Here is a 26,961-nt window from a genome sequence, read left to right as displayed (position 1 = left end):
TAAAAACAGTAATGATAATAAACCAAACAAAACCTGAATCTAACAGTCTATAAACTGCAGCTGAGGGCTGTCAGATACACAGACAACAGATGGAATGACTTTCTGAAGCTGGATGAAAGGGAAGGCTGGAGTGGGCAATAAAATAACCTTAGAGCTACATCCCGAGGAGAACACAACCACCATCCAGAAGGTGCTGCCTCAGAGGACACTGGAAGCATGGCAATATTTGGGAGGTTTTGAGCAAGGGACCTTAAAGAACGGCAGTACAGGGGATGGCCATATTCAGTTCTCCAGAACTAGAGTTCATATTCTATGTAACAGGGTATACTGCAAGTACAATATACCCTCATCTGTTTATTCCTTTTCCTTTACCTGCTTTCTAGCAGACAGGAGACAGTCCTTATGCAGGTATGCCTGGTCATACAGCTCCTTATCAAGCTATCTGCTTTGCTCAAGCAAGCAAGGTATCACATGCTCCAGAAAAAGCCTTTGGCTGGACACATCTGTGCTCAGAGCAAACCTGGACCCAATGGCCACAGGGGCTCTCGAAGGTCAGTGCAGGGACAACACCTTGGGTAGCCTCGAGAAACATCTCATGCCTTTGAGAACAACATAAACTTCCATAAATACCTTTTTAGAGCCGGCAGATTATTGGGAAAGAAATGAGAGAGAAAATAAGCAGAGGATGAAACAAAGTGCAATCCCATTATAAGGCTTCATGCCATTTCATCAGCTGCAGCTCAGAACACTCTTGGCAGAGCACAGTGTGTATCTGAGATGTGTGCTTATTCCTCTGCCCAACTAATAAACATTGTCACTCAGTTGCAGCTAGTTACCACTTTAAGTACCATCATATAGACTAGAGGGATGAGCCAATTTTTAATACAGAAGCCTGATGCTACTAGGCAAAGCTAAATGAAATTCTAGGAACAAACTAACAGCTGACATTGGTTGTTCAATAACTTTAAGCACTTGCATGGAATCACAGACTGGCTTGGGTCAGAAGGGACTTTAAAGCTCATCCTTCCACTAGACCAGGTTGTGCCAAGCCGCGTCCAACGTGACCTTGAAAGCTGTATGGCTCAGGGCATCATACATACAGTGCTTTACACTTCCCTTTACCTAGCCTCAAGTAGGAAAACAAGGTTTCAAACATCCTCAAGTCAGACGTCAATGCCATTGCACAGAGCAATCACTGGGTTTGTAGCATCACACAGTCATGTTTTCATCGCAGACTGCTTTGCTTTGGAGTGCAAGGTGACAAGGACACAACTGGCAATATAACAATATGGTGCTTTCTATCAATACAAGTCTTATCTTCTCTGTGTGCTTAGCTTGACTTTTTAAAAGGAGGATTCAGTGACTGGAAAAAAGGAAGTGACTCATGACTTCACATCCCTCACGGTATTCTACATGGGCGATTACACACCCTCGCACTACTCCAAGGTGCTCAGTGATCCAGCTGAGCACCCTTGTGCTCAACACCCTGCTTACTCCTACTAAGCAGCAAAGAAGTGCCTTTGTTGCAGTCTACCCGTGCCCTACATTTTCAGGGGAAGTAAGGATTCTCTGGCACTAACTCTCTCTGCCAAGCTGCTGAATTACAAGTAATGAGCTTTATTCCTTCCAGTGAGAAGGTGGCACGATTTCCTCCGTGCACCAAGTTGCATAAAACCCACTTTCCCCACTCGGCATCATCTACCTCACAGGCTTGCCTGGGGGGCATTCTAGGCCACACAGTTTCAGGATCTCCTTGTTGCATCTGTGCTGTTCTAGCATAGCAACTTAAACACGGTGCTAAATTCTTGCCACCAGCTCTCTGTGCTTTCTGAAAGCCCACAGAAAAATTAAGCGTGAGTGTCTAAAAGACACAAACCAACTCACTGGTGGGCAGCAGGTTTCTCTTTCATGCTATGAAATCACAAGTACTGTATTCCCCCCTCCCAATCCCACTTGCACTTGCTCTGTAAGGAAGTGGGCAGAGAATGTGAAGCCTCTGTTGCTGTTCAGCTATTGACTCTGACTTCAAGGAGTTAAATAGCAAGTCTCTACCTTTCTGGATTTCCACATGTATTGCCAAGCCAGCACTACAGCCAGCTTTGTTCTTGAATTTAAATAGCCTATGCATTTAAATTCTGTCATTACAGTTAGAAGAGGAGGCCAAGGACTTCAACTACCTGCTGTCTAAGAATAAGGCAGGCTTGAAGTGATTAGGAACCTTTTACATTCATTAGTAGCAATACTTGAAGGTGCTGGGAGAGATGAGGGATATAATCAACTGCATCCATTATGCTGTTCTTCCATTTCAGATACTTCCTGTCTTGGAGCTTTGCACTTTCTTCAAGCTTATCTTCATGCTGGCATGCATGGCTATTAAGTTTTGCCCACTTAGAGGGGCTTGCTCACAGCAAAGAAAGTTTTAGGAAGGAATTACAACTGTACAGCCAGACTGAATATTCAGCCTGCTGTTGCTGCTGTACTCACTGTTTCACTACTACCTGGAATATGCTTCATGTTTTACACAAAATGAGACCTAAGTGGAAGGGCAGCATCATCTCCCCCAGCACTCAGTGTGGAACTGTAATGCAGTTCAAATCCTTCCCCACAATAAGCACAAAGTAAGTACTGGGAGGCAGCCAGCCTGGTTACACTGAGGTTAATGAATAAACAACTACCAGCAGCACCCAATTCCCTACTGTACCTAAAATATATATCTTAGGGAGCCCCCCCCCCCAATAATCATTCCAAAAGATAAAGGCATTAAATTTGTCTTTGACAAAACGGATTATAACATTTATACAGAAAACTGCTATTAAACAAACAGGCTTTTCAATGAGGACTTGCTTTCCATAGACAGATGACTTTCTTGTTGAGAACAGAACACTGAGAACCACAAAAGGTTGCCAACCTAACAATAGCCATTTTGAAAATGCTACCTCAGTCACATCTCTTCCTCATTGCTTCTTTATGGAGATGCTCTCCAAGCATACATTTCCAGGCAAAGGGGGGATGCTGTGAATGAGGAGAGCTGGTGGCATACCAAGGTCTCTTCTAAAAATGGGGTTTAATTGCTTGGTTATGGGTGCAGTTTTAGTTTCTTTACCTAGGGTAACATTGCCGATCAGTTTAACAAACATGATAGCCTACATTTCCGAGAGCATCTTGGATGGTTTTGAACATCCCATGTGACAAACAGCGAAGTTGCTTTGCAGGGGGAATCTCTGGCATTTAAGGGGTCCCTGAGCACCTAGGAGTCATTTGTCACTTGTGAAAATCTAGGTCATTTACTCCCCTCCTCCTGCTCTGCTTTCTCATGCTAAATATAGAAAGAATTTTCTGGCTTGAGACTGAATAAATTTGTTAATTACACTCTTTCCTCAAAACCTGCAATTGAAATGCACTCAGGGAGGTTCCAAAAGCTTTGGAAAGCTATTCTTTTTCCTAATGTCCTTCTGACATGTCTTGGAGGAAAAAGGAAGAAAGCTCATTTGCTTTTAATTTCTCAGTTTTGAGGATAATATTTAATAGAAGTAAATCCCTTTAAGGGCTCAACTGTGCTCTTTGAAGCCAGTGGGGAAAAATCCCATTGAGTTTCATTGCAGGAGAAGTGTTTCTTCGGAAAAAAAATCATGTTAAACAATCTGCAGTGCACTGCGTGATGCAAGAAAAATGAATCGGTGCCATTAGAAAGTGCCAAGAGGTGGAAAGGACAGAGTTCCTGCAGGTATGAGGCACAGGATATAAATAACCAGCTTATTTCAGAGTGTACCATATCAAATAGCACCTGGTGAAAGTATCCCAAGCAATTCCATCATCAATTCCTGGTGCTACAAAAGCTTGTTTGTGTTGGTATCACTAAAGGTACCTGTCTTAAGAATGTTGAGAGGTGTAACAGATGGATTAACATGCTCTAGAGACAAAAAGTGCTGCTTGAATATTACCAAATTTATTATTAATGACAGAGCTATTAAAACAATTGGATGGCTCATGACAGAGCTTAATTCCTTGTATCTTTAACATATAAATCCTGTTCCCAACTTCCTTGGACACCTAATTTTTGTGTGCCTATAGGTAAGATTCCAGGCTCACATCAGTCAATCCCTTATCACCAGGTGCAAAGGCACCCTGCCAAGGGATTAGGAAATAAAGGAGATGCAAATTTCTCCAAGCTCCAAGACAACAGCATCTCGCAAGGTGAGTAACAGCAACTGTACAGCAATGAGTTAACTCCTGCAATCAGTCCTCTGCAAATAGTTCAGAGGGACCTTGAGTTCCAGCTCAAATCTGGGAAGGAAAATCAAAGCAGGAATTTAGGCAGGGGCACACATACCTATATAGCACATACCAAATGAATCCGAGACCAAAAGGTTCTGCAGAATATGGGAGGTATCAACAGGCATCTGGTTCTTTCCAAAACCACACTGCCCATGCAAAGAAAAGAACCAAAAGTAGCCAAGGCACCTCTGCTGTGCTTGTACTGATGGGATGGGACAAGAGACTGATGTCGATGAACCAAGAGTAATGTCAGCCTCTTTGGGTAATATTGCATTACTTCCCCTTACTCTGGCAGCTCAACACTTCCACTGTGGTGTTTATCCATCCAGCAGCCATTCCTCTGCCTTTCACATACAATATATAAACTGAGCCACAACGTTAATGAGCCATTGCATATAGATGAGCTGGCAACCAGTCCGAGCTGACACAGCCACACATAAAAGCCAAAGAGGGCCTTGGGCTCTCTTCCATTGATACAGAAGCTGTTGGACCACACAGCTGTGGAAATTGGATTGTGTACGGGACACGAAGCCAGGCAGCTTTCCCCCTGCCTCCCTTCTGCAGTCACCGTTACTGCTTAAGACATAAGGTAAGAGGCTTAGTGCTGTACTGTTTTCTTAATATCTGATTGAAAAAACCCTGGTATTTCCAGATAGACCATCCCTTCTGTTTTCTTCCACTAAATTGTCACCTAAGGACTACAGCGAGGGACCTAAAGAGTCCCTTCTTGTGAAGCAGGATGTTTGGATTCTAGTCTGCTTACTCACTGACTTACCTTCCTTTGGGCAACCCTCTTGATAGTTCCCTTCTCCAGTTTCTGCTCCCATAAAACAGGCTACTGAGGCTTAAGAAAACATTGCCAGAGAAAACCTGTGCTCCTGCTGTAGTCACCTCAGATAGAGAAGGCAGAAGATGGCAGCTCTGGGACTGCCAAGCAGTACTTCTGACAGCAACACAGGGCTGGAAGGGCCTTGAAGGCTATGCAAACAAACTAGGGTGGGATAAGCTGATACACGTTTACAGAGTATTAGCTGTTGCATGCTACCTGCCAGGACTGTTGTTTTAACCCTGTATTAGGACCAGCCAGCCCATCATCAGCTTAGACTTGCTTAAGGGCTATGCATATATGCAATTCACAAGGAGAAGCTCATGGTTTTCATAGCTATAGCTTAAGTTCAATGTGTTTCAGGCTCCCAGCCATGAGCATAGAACTTCCCTGCATTCAGATACACTAAGATGTTCAGCAACTACAGTACCCAGTTTCTCAAGCTAGCTGTTAAAATAAGTAACCAACCTTAAATTATACTCCATTTTGGGCATGAAAATGTGTAGTGCATTGCTCACTTCTTTCATCTCAGTCAATTACTTCTCTCAACCCATATAAACAGCAGCAGGGAAAAAGAAAGACATGCATATGTGTTAGCAATAAATTTAAAAATCAGGGCACACCACTGAAGGGTTGACTTGTCAGAAAATGGTAATTAAAAGTGTTCCAGCTGACAGTGCTGCTTTAATGAATTATTAGTAATGCTCTCAGAGAGCATTTGATGACAGACACCATAAGAGTTCTTACTTAAACCTATTTTCTGCATGATGCAACCTCACTGCACAAGAGAGGGAAAATGTCCATTATAGAGTCAAATTATGAAAATGGCAATGGTTTGAATGATCAGAATCTTACAGATACTTCTTCTGTACTGATTGCTCCTATTACCTGTACCACAGCCTTTTTTCCATAGATGCTTATCTAGTAACTGCCTCTACTTCCTTAAATTCTGTTATAGCATCCTAATAAGTGCACAAGAGTTTTGGTCATCAGCTTCTCTTAACAGTATTATACTGTTTATATTATATTATAGCAACTGACAGCTCAGTTTAAACACAGATACATCAATGCCCAGCTACACCTAGTCACACATCTAGTTAGACATAGCTTGCTGTTCTGTGTACCGGAACAGTTTGGGCTCCTGGGCAAAGACAGGGCAGCACAAAGGTTTAGGCTAGAGATAGATGAGCAGAGGGCATGAGACTCTTGAACTGTGCTCTCAGGTCAAAAGTGGACACCATGAAGCTGAGGGGAGCATGTGAGGACTTGGAAATACAGCCCTACTTAGTGGGAGCCATGTGTGGAGTGGGGAGGGATGAGGGCAAAGGGCACTAAGTCTTAATCATGGATTTGTATTTGGGTGTGAAGGAGACGGGCAGTTGAGAGGTGGCAAGAGAGATGGTGGAAAGAGGCTCTCATGCCTCGTTGCTTTGCACTGAGTTTCTTGCTGGTTTCTAGCTCCATCCAGACCTGTGGTTTGTCCTTCACAGTTTCAGGAGCAATGTAACAGCAGCTCTGGGAATTCATATTTCCAGCCAGAAGTTCTGTGGAGCCACCCCTAGAGCTGGTAAGCAGTGATATGATGGGGGGACTGGGTGGCTCTTCAACAGGGGTGGTCATAGTGAAAGCGCTTCCGGCCATGGAGTTCAGAGCACCCTGCACCTGAAAGCTACTCTTGTGTTTCAGCTGTTACCAGCAGCTCACCTTAACACTCAGTAACTAAGGTGCATCCTTAAGTATCTGAGCTACAGCGGGATCAGGGGAGTTTGACATGGGAATGCATATTTACTTTCCAAGCCGTAGCTATGCCAGTTGTCTGTTCCCTCAGCAGCACAATACACCACAGCACATACTAGCACTATATACCCCGAGGCTCCATTTCTTGTCCATGAAATAGGACTGTAGTTCACCCTGCATGCTGGGGAAAAGGAGCTTTCTAGTTAAGATTCAGAGGGGTTTGTTAGCCAGCCCACCCGACTACCTTCACAAGTCCTTTCTACAGAATAGGTCACTTGGACCACATTCAGGCTGTGAGTGGCTGATGAGTTTGCACGCTCCGTACTGAGCGCTCACAGAGGTAAGCTGGTTTTATTCCTTTCCTGATTTCACAGTGCAGGGGGTTAACATGTGAACATGCTTTCTCTGCAGTATCCCATGCTAAATGCAAAGTAATTTAAGTCAGCTCATAGTTTAATGAACCCTCTCAACTCCCTTTTGTGCTGTAGAGAGAAACATGCACAGGGTAACTGTGGAACAGTAACAAACAGCCCTAGAATTTCTGTCACAAAGAGAAAAGCAAGCAGTTATGCAAGTGATGGTCACATAGGATGCAGCTACCTGTGACCCAAATGGCCACCCTGTCTGTGAATGTCTCCCAATATATCAAGAGATGAAACAGGGAAGATGAATTCCTTTCATCTAGAATTGGAGCTTATGTCTGATCTCATCACCCAGGCTGCTCACACAACCTGGTGGCAGGCAGGTGAGATGAAGGACAGCTCCTCCAGTTCTCTCTACGCTAACCCTTGTGTCTAAAATGAGCTGCCTGGGCTTCTCTAATATTGAGGCATAAAGCAAGGCACTGCTTCTAATATTGAGGCATAAAGCAGAATAAATCCTTCACAGGGTTTACACCACTTGACCAAGAGTCTGGAAACCTCAAACAACATCACAAAGTCTGCTACATAATTGGGTTCTATATGAACTAGAGCAAGAAATGCAAGACTTTTAAAAGCTTATCAATATCTGAGCTAAGAACCTCACTTTTGGAAGTCATTTAGTCCCAGGTTCAAATAAGGCACTTAAGCAGAGACTTAAAATAGAAGTCTTGGTTCCTATAGCTCTTTGTGTAGCTCTAGAAACTGGTAAGTTTGAGGGGAGTAATTGGATGGAAGCAATTCAACTTGAAATGCCAGTTACTTACAACTGAGAGGAACTCTGAGGCACCTGAGCTACTAATATGGGCACTTCAGTAAGTTCCCTTAGATTGGTGGAGTGCATCAGCACCATAGAAAAACCCAACGTGACTTAAGCTCCTAAATGAATGGAAAAGGTATAGGATGCCTGTGCACCAGAAAGGAGACAGCAGGCTATTTGTAAAGGGTATCTAAGAGTTCGACATTCCCTTTGCTTTTCTGTCTGGTTTTGTCTGGAACATAGGGACCTCCTGCAGGAAACACATTAAATGCTGAACAGTAAGAGGCAGAAAGAGCCACTGAGCACTTGGTGATAGTGTGATTTAAATACAAAGACTTGCACAGTGTGGGAACTCATAATAAATCTCAAATTAAGACTTTGATTTGCAAAAGTATCTGCAAATCAGCTTAATATCTGTCCATCTCAAAGCCATACTATGTATTCCCCTGTTTCACTCCTTGATGAGAATATTAGCATATTAGGCACACAGAAGCTTTTCTTGGATAATAAACAAGTTTCTGCCAAGATAGCAATCGGGCATCTCTCATCTGTAGCCTCCTAAAAACCTTAGCTCTGTTCTAACTATAGCAAGCTGATGCTGTGTTGCCAGTCCACAGCAACACATTCAAAAGGTCTCAAAGCCTTTTGGAATCATTGAATTTATCCCCACAACACCATTTTTCACTTCCACCTTACAAGTAGATGGGGAAGCAGACACAAAGAGAGAACACTTGTCCCACAGGACACAAAAACCAGTGAAAAGCCAGGAACTAAGCTCAGATATTTGGACTCTGGGGAATGCTTTATCCCTTGACCATGTTTCCTAGGTCCTGGAACCAGAAGCCTTCTTATTAGGGCACATTAGTTTGTTTATGGACCGAGATACAGTACCCTCACTACGTTTACTCTTTGCTGCAAAATAGCAAGGAATAGAATGTGCTGAACACTGATCTCTGACCTCAGTAATAAGTTGATTTAATTGGATTTGATTTTTCAAATGTAACATCTCAAGTCAGCCAGAAACTCTGGAATTAGCATCTCACATCTTAACACAAGAGAGATTTTAAAGTAGCATAAGGAGATGAAGTCCATGCCCAATGAATTTCAAATTACACCAAGGATGAACTCAGCCATATGCATGTCAAACTAAAACTATGCTGGCTCTGAGTGCAGCAAGCAGCAAAGTTATTAATGGCTTACATTTGCTATTAAGAATGCAAAGTAGCTATTTTACACCCAGTTTGTTCATACATCTCTTCACATCAATGACTCATGTGATGGGTCAATAATTCACTCAATGCATACTGAAAGCCAAGAATATCTTGCAAGTCAATTACACTTAGGGAAATAATTAGAAACACAAAAGTAACTGAAGGATTGGAATAGAAAAAGCTCTGCTGCTGAAACACTGCAACCCCCAGGGAAAGCAGACTGCTCCTGGCTTTAGATTTGCAGCTGGTGCTCCCCTACATGCCCCCTAGCAGAAAGCAGGAAATTAGCCTTAAAAAGGGCAATTCTAGTATTTCAGGGAATACTCAGGTTCTCAGGTAACTGAAAGCCATTTGCTTCCTACCGGAGATGTGAAAGTAGGACGCTAAGCAAATACTGCCTACTCAGATTTGATCCTTAAGATTTGCTCCTGAAATATGTTTATCTTTCATGGCATTCAGTTACAATGAATCACAGGAACATTTTAACCCATCTACTAGGCACAAGCAGACCTTAATTCGCCTGCACAGCATTGCTTCATTAGAGCACTGAATGCCTTTAATACCTCTGAAGTCAGGCTTTTTCACAACCCGTGTCTTCGGAACACAAACTGACCTTAAAAGCCACAGCAGGGGCTGCAGGCTATGCTATACATGCCTCCAAAAGTCTGTTACCCACAGCAGGATGCAGCAGCCAAGAGAGACTGTAAGGGGACAAGATGTATCTAGACAGCTTGGTTGAACATCATAGAAATCCGGCTTCAGGAGCCAGAGACAGGACAAAACCTGCCAATCCAAGTTTGCAGTGTTGCCAGCACTTGTGAGCGGAGCAGAGCAGTACATGATGACAAGAAATCTTTCAAACTACTGGTGCCTGATGCTCTTATTGTTGAGCCTCAACTGATTAAACATGCAGCATCAGCAAGTGCCAGTCTACCTGGCAGCTGTGACATGACAGACTTAAAGGCCCAGTGAGCAGACAAGGGAACACAGAAGATCAGCAGGTAGTAGATGATGTGCTTAAATGAAAGCTCAGCATGTCAGATGGGCAAATACACAGAGGACCTCCTGTGAGCCTGTATTACCCAAAAGGGTACAAGAAAATGCACATCTGTTCAGGAACGCAATGAATCCTTTCCCTTTCTATCAATTCTATGGTTTCATCATTGGTTTCTTTGCTTTTTAGATGTACAGTAAGAATTAAGAGGTTACATTCTCCCTCCCAGATGCTCCCTGTGTTACTAGCTGTGATCCACCTTTGATTATGGCCATCAGGGTGGTTCTTTCTACTTCTAAGGTAAAAAGGAAGTTCAAGACAATTAAGTCCCAAATGCCTATTAATGGAGAGAAATCTGGAGTGATATTCCTTTTGAACACATCTGCTGGAAAACTGAATGACAGACAGGACAAAGAGGAACCTAACACATGCTCACAAAGCAGATGGGCTCTTAATGTTCCTAAGATGATCCTCAGTACAACTTGATGGCAAACCAATGCCAAATCAATGCACATAACAGAACCAGTGAACAGAGAGAGAAGCAGCACAAGAAGTCACAGTAAAAAAGTGCTCTATAAACTGTATATGAGGGGTTCACTTCTGAGAGTAGCAGTTACTAAAGGAAGGGGGATGAGAAGTGCCAAGACACATCATAGAACTGACGCTGCCACATCACATGCCTTTAATCTCTGGCAACTGACATGGAAAACTTCTTTACCCACTGCTCAGTGATCTGAACTACCCAAGGAGAGCACTACACACGTACACACACTTTCATCTTGAGAGAAAACCTCCTTCACTTTGTTCTTTGTTTACCTTAAGAAAGCAATAGAATCACATATGAAAGCACTGTCTTCAGTGTGGAAAAAATAGCAGTAATGTGTATTTATAGCACATATATTCCTCTCACAGTCCTACTATCTGAGAAGCACTCAGGGCTGGTTCCAGTTGGGAACTCAGGCTCCCAATGGGAACTTGGCAAAGCAGGGATTTGAATGTGGCTTATCAGGATCACCATACCACTCCCACCCACACTGCTATGGGTTGGCTTATTGGCAACAAACCAGCACAGCATAGTGGGGTTTGCCAGTTTAGAAATCAAAGTCACCTTGATAGCCATAAAAGACTGTGATACCGAAATTACAGCCTAATTAAAGATAAGGACTGCAATAGGACAGTGTTCTTAGCATTACATGAAAATATTCCTCAACTGCTGACTAAGATTACCACACTGCTTACCCCAGTGCTGTAAGCAGATGAAACACTGCAGGAGAGCAATGAGACCGTAGCATGCAATTCATACCCTGAGTTCCAAGCACCTTTCTGGAGCACTGACAGACTATGTACAGTCTGTATCATAAAAACACAATAGCAAAAACTCTTCCTACCGCAGTATCGTCCAGGCTCAGTGCTCATTTCCCTTTTCCTCACCTTCAGGCTCACACTGAGGGAGCATTGCAGACCTGACAAACAGGACATCAAAGCCTGTCTCTAAGGTGGACTGAGCACAGCAGGGCTAGCAAGGCTGTTGTAGATTGTTCTGAGTATTCTACTGTGTCTGTGCCCTGGAGCTGTGAACTACCTGCAGGAAGACTTCTGTTACAGCAACATTTGCTCTCTTGGGTTTGTTCCTTTAGCACTGTGCATAGTACAGAAAGAGCAGTGTCATGCTTTTCTTGTGCACTGAGTAAGCAAGAACCTTTTTCCAACCACACTAAAGCTGTTGCAGCAGTGCTAAGTGTTCTCTGTCAGCAAGCACCCCCACACCCAGGGCTGGGTCCTTTTCAGGAAGGTAGGAAGATGACCTTTAAGCACCATCAGTTTGAATTTACCATCACTTTGGAAAGAAAGAGCATATGTGAACAAACACCTTTAAACGACAATGTAATGCTGAATACTGAGATACCTGGAGTTCAGATGCTGAAGCAGGGTCAGAACTGTCAGAGTTCACAGGATGTTTTGCCTTTGGTCATGGCTGTCTTCTAGCTGGCCTCTGGTGCCTGTGTCAGCTGCCTCTCAGCCTCCAGGGCTTCTGCAGGAAGCCCTTTGCCACCCCGCACTGGTGACTGAGACTTGACATTGCCAACCTGTAGAAACAAACTGTGGGTTAATGATTCAACCCCTTAACTGCAGCAAGGAACAGCAAAGTGAGAGAACATGCTGAATTGGTTCACATGACTCTGCTCATTTTCCCAGTGACTTTTACTGGGGGTGTTCATGCGGCATCACCTCCCCAGCCCACATCTCACTGCACCGCTGTTCTTCGGTGACAGCTTCTGCTTTCAGTCATGCAGGTAGAACTTGACACAGGCTGCTTTCTCACACATTATTTAGAGTGCAATGCATTTCTGTGGCAACAGAGAGGAAAAGTAACTAGACAAAACCTGCCTTTAGAAAGTTGGTGGTGAGTTAAATCCGTGATCTTTCTTCCTTTTGCAACCATGTCGCATACAATTCCACTGCAATGAGAAGCCAAAGCAAAAAAAAACCCCAAAGATATCATTTGCTTGAGAAGTTTCTCCCAGAAAAACTGCTTCTTGCTAAAAACTTAATATTTGCAGGGGCAACCCAATTGTGTGAAAATAGAAACAGCTCTGTTGAGAAAGCCTGTAAAGACAGCTTAGCTCCCAGTTCTCTGCTCTCCAGAGGCAAGATCCCCAGCGTGACTGCATCTCTGATCACCTGCTTGCATGAGAATTGTCTGTCACTGTACAAAGTGCTATGGGAGCCATAGAATTAGTCTGGCACTGCAAAAAACATCAAATAGTGATGTTTTCTTTTATACGAGACCTGTCATTTGCTCCTCAGTCAGCTGAAACCTTTAGACAATCTCCCCCAGTAAATGCAGCCGTGGATTCATTTTGTGCAGCACCAATGCAATGCTATTCATTGCTACCAATGACAGTAATGCCTTTGCTGCTGTAAATCCTTCATTTGTACACCTGAAGCAAGTTCATTAACCTTTGAAGACCTCAGACACTCCAGAGCTTTCAGACAACATGAGTTGCTTGAGTGTCCACTGCTACAGTGCTTGTTCTTTCATTTATTCATTTGCCTGTGTTCTCATGAATGAATTAATTCAAGCCAACTTGGCAAGGGGAAGCTGCAGCCTGTCTTTCCAAATGCCACATGCATGCTTTGTGAGAACATTCCTGGATGTTTGGTATTGGAAACGGGACTCCAAGGTGCACCCAAGTAATGCTAGAGCTTCTCAGCAGCAGAATACATCCAGCAGCAAACTCTACAAAGCACACTAAGAAGATACAGTTTTAAAGCAGAGGGTCAGAAACTCCCCACTAAAGGGTGGAAAGGTATGAGTAACAGCCTTTGTGAAGTTATCCATTGAGTCTGTACATCCCATGCATGTCAGAGCACCCCTTAAGCAATCAGGGAATGGGGGAAACAAGGGAGGGGATAGCACATCTTTGTCATATCACTGCCTGGGGTGGGCTGGGACAATCCTGGATCACTCGGCTTAAAAAACAGCAGGATGAAACTCCTCCCTATCTAAAGAGGAAGGCTGGGTATTTAAGAGGACTTCTTCAGTAGGTGCTCACAGAAAGCTGGCTGGATCATACCGGTGCACTTACAGCAAGCCAAGATGAAAGACATCTGCTCTAAAGAGACTCCATATTCACAGCGGAAGTTATGCCCTAATGCACAACACACAGGCAGGCACCACTTTGCCTTTCCTCCTGAAAATGGCCATCATTGCCATGGGAAAAGGCATCTGCCACTAATTCTGCAGAGCAGGACAGAGGGCAAGGCCAGGGTTAAGATCCTTTGGTGTATCCACTAGAAATTCTATCTGGAGCTTAGGCTGGCAAATCATAGTCAGTTGGGCTGGAGCTGACAAGGCTCCCAGATTAACATGCTGATCTGGATTGCAGGATGCTATTCCCACATGGAACTGGCATTTCAACCACATTCAGCACTCAGATCTGCTACCAGGAATAAATAATAACAACACTGCCAAGTCCAAGAAGAAAGCTTGCTTGAGTCAGCTTGCCAGGACCTGACCCTTTGCTAATGCGTCCATCAAGGATAAAGTGGGCATGGAGGATGGGGTAAATCAGATTCTCTCTAGATGTGCCCCTACGGCTGACAGGCTGCTCTAGGCAAGTTTATATTTTTGCTCTACCTAGAACTGGTTCAACAGAGGGCTTTGACAGTCCTTGATTCTGATTTAAGCAGCAAGACAGGGAGATAGGATGCTACACCTGTCATCCCATCACAAGAGGCACATTCCAGCTCTAGCCATTGCAGCTAGTAAAGGACAAAGGAGCTGTAATTTCCAAAGGGCTCAGTAGTAAAGCAGCCAGCAGATAATACACCATGGGACCAAGCATTACTGTTTGCTTTTCTAATAAAAAAGGGGTTTATAAGATATTAAGAGTTGGATCTTTCACATTCTTTGTTCAGAGAAAGTTCAACAGAAAGAAAAACACAGAAAGATCATCAGAGTTCTGAAAAGACCTGAACAGGACTGAAAAAAAAATAATCCTTTAGCTCTGTATCCCCCTTTTTTCTCCCTAAGCTTCTTAGAACTTCCTCTGAATCCCGAACAAAGATGGATTTCTAACAAAAGCTGTGGGTTCAGTGGGCTGCTTTTCATTTCTACCATCTTAGTTCTGCCAACTTTGCTCCTTCATCCATTCTGCAAGGGAAGAAATGTGTGTGAAGCCATGGATATGAGAACTTCAGAGAAATAGCAGGAGAACTCTGTTCTGGGCAGGCTCCTGCCAGACATTAAATACCTTCCCTTTCCTGCAGTCACTGATCTCCTTAAGTGCTGCACGTGGCTGAGATTAAAGCTATTTCCCTGGATTAACGTGCTCTGCACACAGTGCTGCACAAAGGATTTAGCCAAAGAACAGTTAAAGAACCATAGAACCATTTAGGTTGGAAAGGACCTTTAAGATGGAGTCCAGCCATTCAAGAGCCTTGTCATTCTCCCCAGTGTTTCAACCCAAAACAACTAAAAGCGAGTAAAAGCAGAGAGAACCACTCAGTTACATCTTTGAGATAGTAGAGGAACTCCAGCTGCTATATAACCATCGGAACAGTTGTGACTGTCATTACCTACTTGCAGGAACACAGAGAAAGGGAATGGTAGAAATGCACCTCCAACGAGTGACTTTATGGGCATCTATTAAATATACTGGTAGGTCAGTTCAGAAAGATCAGGAGCTTGAGAACAGCAGTCTAGAAGCTTCTGCTTACTCCAGTGATCACTATGAGTTACGAGGCTGGGACAGGGAAACAGAAACTCATTGTTTTCCAAGCTAACCTTGATGTGTCACCTTTACTCACTGAGTAGCTTTATTGACAAATGCCACATTTATTTAAGAATGAGCGGTGCAGCTTCAACTCCTGCAACAAAGAATTTCACATGCAAGACAGACATAAATACCATGCTTATTTGGGCCCGAAAGGAAACATACCCTGGTAAATATTAGCTAAGATGTATCTGGGTTACCTTCACTGATTGAAACTGAAAGGACTTTAAGTGCTATATTATACAACTCGCTTTATATAATCTCTGGGCAGTCTCTGACCTACTCGTAGCATGCTTAGACAGAAGAGAATTTTCCTCCTGCTGAAGCACATCAGCACACTTCAGTCGCGTGTGGGAGCCAGAAAGATTGGTTGAAGGGAGGATTCCTTTGTCATCCTGCTTGAAGAAGAGTGTAATTCTGCTTCTTTGATCTATTTGGGGGTAGCTTAAGCCAGGCTTGTAAAACAGCCTCTGAAGTGTGCAGTTAAGATTTAAGGAAGCAGGAAAAGAAGGGTAAAGTTGGAGCTCTGTTTCCCAGGTTCCAGTCTGATAACTATGCTGACCAGCATGCTCTCTTCTGTCATTATCATCTTTGAATTGTACCTCCCAATCGTTGGTATGCACATGCAGGGTATGATGGACGGGGTGAGGCATCCCAGCATTTCACACAGGATTCTGGTCGTGACTCTGTTCATGTTGTTGCAGGAAAGGACAAAATGCCTGTGACAGCTGTGGAGCCATGTGGCTTTGCACAACAGGACTGGTAGAAGTTAAACAGTGGAAAACTTCCCTGCGTAGTGTGTTGCATGAGAATATTTAACCTGTGCTCAAACTATGCATTAACTTGAACATATTAAAAGCACGTCAGGAAAATAAAACTTGAGGATTGTTTAGAGAGTGACCTCTTTGCCCCCTTCCTGGGATATGCGCTTAAAGTTTAACCTTTGCCAGCTGCATTCGTGGCCAGTAAATGCAACAGCAAAAGCTTAGAACAGTGAACAGCTACATTACAACAAGAGTGACCTTCATTTTTTTCATCCTCATTTTAATGAGCAAAGAACTGTGATTTCAGGCCAAGTACAGAAAAGCAGCAACTGCATGAGACAAAGTCATTCTCAAGGCTGCTGCACAAACAAGGACATCAAATAAAGAACTTACTTCTGGCTTTACCAAATGTAATTAATTTGTACTTAGACTTCATCACTGATAATTTAATATGCTCCCTTTGCTACCAATTGTCATATCTAAAGGTATTCTCTGGCTGCTGTTAATGATGTCTAATGGAAGGATTTCTAGTTTAGTTGGCTACAATATCAGGCAGCTTCTCTGAGTTAATTTAGATGGCTACAGAGTAAAATGACTTTGCCAAGCAGCAGCTCTCATCCCTATGGTTGCTTTATGAAGGGCAGTGGACCCTCAGAGAGTGCAAATGCTTCCAGGAGTCAGCTGTACAACTGGCACAGGCAGTTATCTAACATTGAAGTGGCTCAAGTTAAATGAGACAGATTTCACACTACATAACTCACACCAGTATGTCTAATCCACTACATGCCTGTGGGTTATCCCCATTCTGGAGATATAAAGTTAGGGCTTAAGGGAGCTAAGCTACTCTCGCCACAGATACTCCAGCACATTACTGCCCCTGAAATCAAGTAAAATTAGGGCAGTGCATTTGACAACTATTTGAGCCTAAGCACTTTGCTCCTAGCCAAAAAGGAAGCCTGGATGGGACAATGATATAATGTAGGGTTTTAGGTAAGAGCTGTAGCTTGACTGAAAACATCATTCCTAAGAGTTATTTCCCAATAAAAGGCTGTGTCACCTTCTATTGGGAAGGGTAATGCAGCTGTAAGGTGACAGTAGCAAACAATTACAAAGCCCCCAGCACCTCCTATCTGAGATGCACTCCTCAAGTCCAGGTCCTTCTGAAGAAAACATCATCCATAGCAGACACAGGTCCCCAAAATGGTCAGGTCTCTGCGTGTCTGAGGACACTGTACCCTTAGACACAGTAAACCCAGTGAGACAGCAGTGAGACTATTTTCCATTCAAGTTGTTCATTTCGGTTGTTTTTAAGCAGAAATCTGATGTCCAGATTGAGCCCTAGATGAGCATAGCAGGCCACCTCTAACCTGCCAGTGGATCAGCCTCTCCCAAGGCCTGCATGCCTGAGTCACTCTAAGACTGGGAATTTTCCCAGTGGAGGTTGATCCAAATTCAAGTCTGAACACATCTGTAGTATTTTGTCCATCACTATTTCTTATTCTCTGGGTCCCTCATTAACATGGCCAAGCATAAAGGACAAAATGACACAGAGCTACCCTTTCCTTTAAGGCTGGATTTCTGAACCCGATCCTTTAGTCTTCACATTATCTTCCAAAAGGCAGCAAGACCTCCACAATATCCAGCTGCTCCCCACCAGTTTTCCCAATGTATGTGCATGACAGTTACCTGCTTCTCTGTGCCTCCTCCTAACTCAGCTAAGCAGAGGACAATATTAACAGTTGACTGAGCAAGGGAAAACGATAACTTTTTGCTGGAATGCTCCTTAGGCAAGAAACTGGTATTTTCCTCATCTACTTACTGGAACTTTTTCCCACCAGCTGAGGGAAAACATGCAAATGCTTTTTCCTAAACAAGTGTCTTGGGACATCATCAGACCTTGCTTCTTGCCTGCAGGTATAAGTGAAAGCTGCATTACCCATAACCTTTGTTGTTTCTTACTTTCCAGAACACTACCAGCAGAGGGAATGTTCAGCTACCTCCGGAAACGCTTTGCCAGCCACATCAGAGAACGGAGCCGGCGAAGAGCGAGGCTTGTCTCTAAAGATGGAAGGTGTAACATAGAGTTTGGCAATGTAGAACAGTCAAGGTTTGTCTTTTTGATTGATATATGGACAACTATCCTGGATCTCAGGTGGAGATACAAAATGACTATCTTCATTTCAGCATTCTTAGGCAGCTGGTTTCTGTTTGGTCTCCTCTGGTATGTCGTGGCATACATACACAAAGATCTGCCAGAATTCAACCCTTCCATAAATCACACCCCCTGTGTTGACAATATCAACGGCCTCACTTCAGCTTTCCTGTTCTCCTTGGAGACCCAGGTAACCATCGGTTATGGCTTCAGATGTGTCACAGAGCAGTGTGCAACTGCCATTTTCCTGCTCATCTTCCAGTCTATCCTGGGGGTGATCATCAATTCTTTTATGTGTGGTGCCATCCTGGCCAAGATATCAAGGTCTAAAAACCGGGCTAAGACCATCACCTTCAGCAAGAATGCTGTCATCAGCAAACGTGGTGGGAAGCTCTGCCTCCTTATTCGGGTGGCAAACCTCAGGAAGAGCCTGCTGATTGGCAGTCACATCTATGGAAAGCTTCTCAAGACCACCATCACCCCAGAAGGAGAAACAATCATTCTGGACCAGGTCAACATAGAATTTGTAGTTGATGCTGGCAATGAGAATCTCTTCTTCATTTCCCCATTAACTATTTATCATATCATAGATAAAAACAGCCCATTCTTCCATATGGCAGCAGAAACCCTTCTACAGCAAGATTTTGAATTGGTGGTGTTTTTAGATGGCACTGTTGAAGCTACGAGTGCTACCTGTCAAGTGAGGACATCCTACATCCCAGAGGAGGTGCTCTGGGGCTACCGCTTTGCTCCCATTGTGTCCAAGACCAAAGAAGGGAAATACAGAGTAGACTTCCAGAATTTCAGCAAGACAGTGGCTGTGGAGACTCCCCACTGCGCCTTCTGTCTCTACAATGAGAAAGAAGCTAAAGCCAAAGAGAAGAAAGGTTATGACAATCCTGGGTTTGTCTTGTCGGAAGTTAGTGAAACAAGTGACACTAAAATGTAGCTCCAGATACTCATGGGACAGTATCTTTGTTCATAATGAATTTGATCTTGAGAGGATTAATAACTTAGTAAAACAGAAAAGAACACAGACTTGGTTTTACTCTAAAACAGCATTTTTCTTCTCAAAAGCTTCAAATCGAAGGGTAACAGAATACCAGTGATCACCAGAACGCTATCTATTTCATAGAATTTCTATTTTTATACCAATGGGACATTTTATGAAGCTGCTATGTTGGAATGCTTACCTCACTTAAGTTCCCAGAGGCAGGCAAGTCTGTTAAAAAGCCTGAAAAGATGGAAAGAAACTTTAGGACATAGCTGTTGGAATAGGAATATGAAAAGGGGAGACAGAAGGCAAAGCTATAGCAACCTATGAGACTTAGGAGCCAAAACCTCAGCAGATGTATATTTCTGGTTGCCAAAGTACTCTATGAAGGCAGACTCTCTGGCTCTGGAATACTTGAGCACTTTTGAACACTTCGAAACAATCCCTTCTTTTTTTGAAGGCTGGTACATCTACCAAAATGAAGCATTATGGGATGGTACATGCTGGGGAAGCTAGGAAAGATGAAGCTTGGGCCATTCTGCTGCATCTGAAACTCTAAACTATGACTTTTCTCCTGTGAAAGCCCTAGATTCCTTTAGGGAAAAATAGCAAAATGGAAATTGAAAGTGAAGAAACAAGGAGAAGCAGAGACCTGCTATGGGAGAAGAGGAATTTTGCAGCTTATTCCTGTGTCACTTCAGATACTCTTCCTTCACTTCCCCAGGAGCTGGATAACTGTGAAATTGGGAAACATCTGAAGGCAGAAAGAAGGGGAGGTGAAGAACATGCTGCTTCACGTCCGGCAGGAAAGCATCCACTGGAAGGAGAGAGGAAATTCCCAGCTCTAGATGTATCCACATTGCAAGCAGAGATTATCTTGTCCTTTGAACCACAAAGGTCTTGTTAAAACAAAAACACAGCAATGGAGCCTTCACATTTAGCTCCAAACCATCCATCTCACCACAGCAAGATGTGCATCCCTACAGGAAACAAGTCCTACTCAGTGGCAGCTAAGTGGTGAACATTTTGGGGTATGATTGTTGACATCAAAGTTTCAAATGCAAGAAGCTTCAGTAACTTCCTGGTGAGCTTCCACTTCCTCACAGCCTTTTCTGCCCCCTCCAACTAGTTCTGCTGAGAGTCCAAGTGGCAGACCAAAGGAAGGGGTTTTGGGGGACCCCTTCCCAATGATGTAACACAGCTCATCTGCTTTCAACACTGGTAAAATGGAAGTGCCTTTTTAAAAGCTGCTGGACTGAGCAGTTTTATAAGAAGGGGAGAATTAACAGGTCAAATGATGACAGGACTAAGTTATTTTGCTGATGAACATAATGTGAGTATGGAAATCAAACTCTGGGAACCAAGAGCCTTCAGGTCTCAGTCCCAGTGTATTATCAACTTTTGTTGGTTCAGAACAAATCACTTTAGTACATATCTCAGATTTGGCATCTGTAACATGGGACAGAAAGTACTTACACTGTACAGAGAACAATGTTATGAACAGTTATGTCACTAAAGCACTTTAAAAGCCCATTCTCAACAGTCTCAGTCTTTTCTCTCTTCCATGTGTCACTATTAACACCCTTCACTTCTAGATGAAAAGGTCAGCACAGAGCTCTGTTCTCATCACACATCAGAGTTATTAGAAATGACTGCACTATGGCTGGAACTATAGAATGCTTGAACCACCAGCTGACACCTTCAAGGTAATTCACAGATCCTGACCCATGTTTTAAGTGTACTGCTTTTGCGACCTTGCAAACTAACGCTGTCAACTGGACAAATACTTCTGCAGTCCCAACTACCAGAGCATCGGGGCCCCTCCAACCATCAGTGTATCTTGGAAGGGCAGTTGTGCCATCCTCCACTCCGAGTGGCACACCAAAGCAGGGGTGAGTGGCCATCTGTAGAAGTCTAGGAGGGAGTAGTGAAGTGAAATGAAGTCTCAAGAGGCGCAGGCTTGTCTGAACCAAAAGGCTGCTATGCTTCTCAGTCCTTCCAGAGCTGCTCTACATTTCCTTTCTAAGCTTCCTGTACAGTTACCCTGTGAGTGATTTCCCTAGAAAGCAGTACTGTCAGGACTCAAGGATTTCAAGTTACCTCTTACCCCCAGGAGAAAAGATACACCAAGACGCCCTTAGTAGAAGCAGAAAGGTAATCTGCACTGTACAGAAAAATAAGTCAATGGGAAATCCACTTAAAAGGTCAAACCCAGGTATGCAGTGAGGAGAATGAAAAGATTCCCATTTTCCTTAAGTAAAGCTGGTTTAAAATATTCATATTAGGTGGAGAAAAGAAACAAATCCTACTCCAGTGCCTGTCTGAGAACTGGTGTACACCTCCAGAGTTCAAAGTGTCCCTAAACAACACACTGTCAGGCACTGATTTTGGAAAGCCACCTCAAAATCCCAAACCTCCAAGTTCTTCATGACACAGCTTTTTAACTGTTTGTCCTGTGTCACTACAGCACAAGTGCATGGCTAGAAGTCCTAAGTGCTACCACAACTCGAGTATGCTTGATCTCACTGTAAAGATGAGTACCTGCTGCTCACTCTATCGGGACAGTGGCACCTGCCTCAAATGCTGTTGTGCTGCCTATCATAGGGGAAGGGTGACTGTATTAGTACATATGTTTTGGCATTACAGAGGGTGAACTGGCTATTGCATGAACAGAGAAGATATGTGGGGGACAGACCCAAAGCTGACAGGGCCATGGCTGGGAAGATCATACTGGCACCTAACTGGGAATCTCGAAACAAAGCCCTCATCCCTCCAGTCAGCCTCCTACCGACTGTCACTCCAGGAAACGCCTGCCAGCCCTGCACTGGGCAGGAGATAGAGCTCTGTAGCCAGAGCCCAGCAGCAGGAGAACAATGAGTGGAATTTCCTCTTTCTGTCCAGAGAGGGTTGTTTGTCACCACAGAGATAAAGGCCCACAGCAGGGAGAAAGTTATCGGGAGACATGCAGCACACGGTGCCACTCAGGACAGACTCCATAGGAAATCTATTTTGGGGCTGTCACCCCTGCTGCCATTAAAAGAAAGTTCAGTTGAGAGGATGAAAATAAACTTAATCTTGCTGAGCAGAAGTGGCTGGAGGGAACCACAGACCTGATACTGGCAAATGAAGCCCTTTTCTACATCTCAAGCCTTAGGGTTCTCTTCTCCCTGTCTCTCCATCCAGCCTGTCCATACTGTCACAGCAGCAATTAGCCCTTTCCACATGGAATATGGACGCCCAACAGCCTACCCAATACATAGCAAAGGACTGAAGAGAAAGTCTGGTCTCTTCTTCAGGAGAAGAAGTCAGACCATGTACTTACTGCTAGATTAAGGCTGTGGAAGTGTCAGCCAAGCAGCTAGGCTTGGGAATAACATGTCTGCACTAAACTTAATTTATCTTCTCATTTCACAAACAACATGTTTCTTCTACTGTATTTATTTTAAACATTCGTTCAAGCTGTGCATAATATTTCAATCATTTTGAAATGGATTTGCCCTCCTGCTGGCAAATGAATAAGACATCCTGCTGGCTGCTGGAGAAAAGGCCATGAATTAAAGTCACTGCTTTTAGTAAGCTGACATGTGCTAGTTAGCTGCCCCCACACCGCCTTTGGTAGTAACTGGCTAAAAGAGACCCCTAAACCCCACTCCTCCTACTGACTTGCATTGTTGGAATGTGGCGGACCACTGCTAACTAGCTCCCAGCAACAACTGCCTGGATAACTTCTGCATGTACACACTTCCTTGTAAACTCAGCTACTCACCCATAAACAAGTCAGCAGCATGCAAAGCCCTGACAAGTGAGAGCAGCTGAGGTGTCACATCCTCTTTCCTCTCCCCAGGCAGCAAACTGATGTGGTTAGACTTACGCATATTCAGCTGGGAAGAGCCTTTATTTCCCCTTCCCTTTTATTTTGCCCCCTCCAGTTCACCCTTGCCTTGAGCTGTTATGGTGCTGGCCCAGTTCCTGTTCCCCACACAAGCAGGGAGAAACCACAGCACAAGGAATGTGAGCAGAGCCCCTGCACCAGCACGGACAGGGGAAGCCGAGGAGGTTCCTAAACTCTCTGGTCAGTGTGTGCCTACAGCTTCTCACTGCAGCCTGGGGAACCTCCATCACCTGCCCTAAATCACACAGACAATGTCAGTGAGGAAGGTTTAGCCTCTCTACTCGGCTGCTAGAATACACAACATGTCCAATGAGGCCAAGATGACATTCCTGTGGTGGAAACTTGGGACTGGAACAAACTCACTGCTGCACAAGACACATTCTCCCTGCTGCAGGGATGTGGACAAGCAACGAGAGGCTGGAAATGAGACAAATCACACTTTGCAACTCATTTTAGCCACACTTAAGCATGGGAAGCATTAAAGCCCTTGCCCTCCCGGGTGACCGCATCCCAAGCGAGCTCTGCAGGGACAAAGTCACTGCGTTATTCTATTAGGACAACCCACTCCCGAGGGGGGTTAGGATGCTAGAGACCACGCAGGGGTGCTGTCGGGGGGATGCGAGGGATCCCATAGAGTGTCTTCTGCCTTGCTGCCGCTGGATGGCAGCCCTTACCGCCACATGAGCTGCACAGCTCCAGCTCCACACACGCAGCACCCCTTGGTAGAGCGGCGAAGTTAACAGGGCAAGCTATAGCAGTCTTGAAAGCGCAGCGCCAGGATTTATTGGGGCTGTTCCTTGTTTTATTACACGAAGTTTAATGCATTTAGTGACTCGCTTTTGGCATGAGCTCCGCTGGCTGGATATATTTAGCCACTTCACACAAGTGTTGGGAGACTGAAACTCGCTGCAGTGAATTCAGAGGTGATGTGGAAGTGGAGGGTTGGGGGCTGTAAACATCTAAAGCACCCTCAGCAGAGCCTGCAGTTAGGTGGGGAGAGTTAGGAACAGCAAGGCTGGGTCTGGGGAGACCTGTCCTCCATATGCAACCCTCCTGTAGCTTCAAGCAAGTCATCACTCTCTGCTTTGAGCCTCAGTTTCCCCAGCATTAACCAAAGCAGCCACACAGGCCACCTAGGGAAAGCTGAGAGCTCCAGCTCTGTGTTAGTTTTGCAACAGCGCCCAAAAGGCGTCTGCTCAGCTGAAGCTCCCCTTGGATTTGGAAGTGTTCCTGATACATTACCGAGCCTACAGACACACAAAGGATTCACTGCTGTAGACCCATTTTATCGCTGGACAAGATCTAGAAGCCCAAATCACATCCATACCTTTGTGCTCCTATCCCAGGAGCTTTACCAACAAATCCAGAGCCCCCTGATCCATGCTCCTCCAAAACACTGAGAGGAGGGACTGCAGCCCAGAGCCTTGTGAGGTTCCCACACAGGCAGCTGGAGCACACACACACCCCCCTTCCTCCCCAAAAGTTTCTTACCCTCTACAAAAACCTCCACCTCTCACTTGTTTCAGCTTAACACTATGGTACATCAGCCCTACAGGCCTTGGGGGTGACAGAAAACCTAAGAGTGAAGGGTTCAGGTTAATGCAGGTATCACCTTCCAACAGCCAGAGAACAACCAACAGCCACACAGAGACGCTTAGAAAACCCACCTTGTGCTCCCCAAGGGCTGGAGGAGCTGCTCATCCCCACTTGTGGTGTGACGTGACTACACCAGCCTGTAGCAGACGAGACTCCTTTGGCTTGCACATCAGGCTTTGCAGCAGCAGGGAAGTTAAAGTAGCTCCAGCATCAGACTTTACAGCTCCAGGAGACAGCAAGCTCACAAAAAGCCAAAGTAAATAACAAGTTTGAAGCAGTTCCTGGAAAGGAAGAAGCAAGCTCTTGTGTTGAAATAACTGCACATCAAAACTCTAGAGGCCCTGGGTCATTCTTCCTCCTTCAGCAATACAACTTGAAATAGAAAATAACCTACCCCCATCCTTTTCTACTGCTCCTAAGCAAGGCACACCTAAACCTCCCACTCTAAGAGAGCCTCCCCTAAAAACCTTCCTCCTTATCTGCTGCAGCTCTTTATACTGATTGAAGGGTCTTTTCAGGTGTAAACATTTATACTGATTGAAGGGTCTGTTCAGGTGTAAACATTTATACTGATTGAAGGGTCTGTTCAGGTGTAAACAATCACTATCACCATCACACCTGCTTGCACAGTGCCCCATTACACGTGCAGGGATTTCTACCTCTCTAGATGAAACAAATCAGAACACACAAGGTAAATGATGTGTTGTGTGGAATTCTTTCTGTGACCCTAGTTGTCTCCTAATTCTTTTCTAATAGGATGGGAAAGTCTGAGTTTCATTTGCAGCGAGTTCTGCTTTTACAGATGCAAATCGTAACATGGATGTTATGCTAGGTATCGTGCAAAAGTATACAAATAGGCTCTTTGAAGTGAATTTATAAACCCCAGCCCCCTTACAGCTCTAATTAACACCAAATGTAGGGACGCTGAGTTTGATGTGGGAGAACATCCTTTGTTGGAGAGCAGGCTGAAGTCAAACAAACTCATTTCTCAAAGGTCATTAAAAATACTCTATCTGCCCAGCAAAGCAGCAAGTAAATAGCTATTATTGCAATAGGGCAACAAAGCAAATCTGGCTCCTTTAACCTGGAATTTACAGACCAATGGCTCTTTTCTGCTGGTGGTAGGGGTGGGAAAGAGCAGCTGGGTTCATCTGTAATTAAACATATATTTAATACAAAGCCTCAGGCATAGTCATTTACTCTCATTGTGAATGGTAAGAATAACATGAGGTATTACTAGACAAGTCCAGTTTCACGTCAAATATTTGCACCAACAGAATTTATGGCAAATGTCCCATGTGGTTGACATCCCATTAGTTCTGGAGTATGCTTATTGGGCAGCAGTATGAGAAATGCTTCCACCTCTTCACTAATGGGAAGGTCCTTGCATGGGGAAATCCCTCTCCCTTGCATTAGATGCATGTTGGATATCTGCAGCTGTTTGGAAATTCACCTTCTGGGTACAAGTCTTAGGTATATAAAAGCAGTTAAGGTGCTAGAGGATGGGTTCTGGCATCCAGGGATTATAGGAAATATCTGTTTATAGGAGGTGAAATGTAAAGCTCATTCTCGATTGGCATATTTAAGCTAGATCCCATTCCCTGTTTGAGCTTGGGGAGGAGAACATAAATACTGGCTGAATACTCAATCACTAGAAATTAATAGCTAAATTACCACTGATTTCAATGAGAGCTGAGCTTCCCGGTGAGGTTTGAATTCTGAACTTGAATGCAGGGAAGGTTTTCTGCCATCCTTGTTGACTCACAGCTCACAACCATGTGATCCCAGCCATCTGTTTGGTAACTTTTCTGACTTAAGCCTGAAATATTTGAGTTCCATCTGCCTGCTCCTCCTGGGAAAAGCAAGAAGTAGCATTAATACCATCAGATTCCTTGTTTGTTTTCTCTCAGCGTGTCCCAGAAATGTGAGTTGTGAGGGGAGATGCCGCTGTTATCACTCCTAAAGCTTCAAAGATGGCAAAGTCAGGCTGCTATCATGGTAGAGGTGTGCTGCTCTCATCTGTGTGTTATTACTTGTCCTTTACCTGAGGAATGGAATAATA

The 26,961-nt window shown here is 44.2% G+C and overlaps 2 protein-coding genes across 6 annotated transcripts in view; one reads left to right on the top strand and one right to left on the bottom strand.

Moving 5' to 3' along the window:
• Positions 1 to 12,309, bottom strand: part of KCNJ5 (potassium inwardly rectifying channel subfamily J member 5) — a 40,602-nt gene extending 28,293 nt beyond the window's left edge. For all 3 annotated transcript variants that reach the window (XM_061368451.1, XM_061368452.1, XM_061368449.1), the window contains exon 1: positions 12,129 to 12,309. The gene's annotated coding sequence lies outside the window, so the exon portion shown is untranslated. The remainder of the gene's footprint in view (positions 1 to 12,128) is intronic.
• On the top strand, positions 4,693 to 20,336 carry KCNJ1 (potassium inwardly rectifying channel subfamily J member 1). Of its 3 annotated transcripts, XM_061368455.1 has the most exons (4): positions 4,693 to 4,864; positions 5,465 to 5,550; positions 6,592 to 6,668; positions 18,232 to 20,336. In XM_061368455.1, exon 4 carries the CDS (start codon positions 18,251 to 18,253, stop codon positions 19,364 to 19,366), a length of 1,116 nt encoding a protein of 371 aa, XP_061224439.1. In that variant the 5' UTR covers positions 4,693 to 4,864; positions 5,465 to 5,550; positions 6,592 to 6,668; positions 18,232 to 18,250; the 3' UTR covers positions 19,367 to 20,336. The 3 variants fall into 3 exon arrangements, with proteins under 3 accessions (XP_061224439.1, XP_061224437.1, XP_061224438.1); XM_061368453.1 differs by lacking the exon at positions 5,465 to 5,550 and having other exon boundaries at positions 6,598 to 6,668; XM_061368454.1 differs by lacking the exon at positions 5,465 to 5,550 and having other exon boundaries at positions 6,560 to 6,668.
• The last annotated feature ends 6,625 nt before the right edge of the window (positions 20,337 to 26,961 follow it).

Source organism: Neopsephotus bourkii, unplaced genomic scaffold (genome assembly GCF_033783945.1).
Source record: "Neopsephotus bourkii isolate Nb327-2 ecotype Australia unplaced genomic scaffold, CSIRO-AGI_Nbou_v1 NB_1433, whole genome shotgun sequence".
Classification (NCBI taxonomy): Eukaryota; Metazoa; Chordata; class Aves; order Psittaciformes; family Psittacidae; genus Neopsephotus; species Neopsephotus bourkii.
Note: the sequence above shows the minus strand (reverse complement) of the source record. Positions and strands in the feature narration are given on the sequence as shown.

Coding starts and splice junctions, on each gene's coding strand:
- KCNJ1 (XM_061368453.1), top strand. CDS start 18,251: ATGTTCAGCTACCTCCGGAAACGCTTTGCCAGCCACATCAGAGAACGG.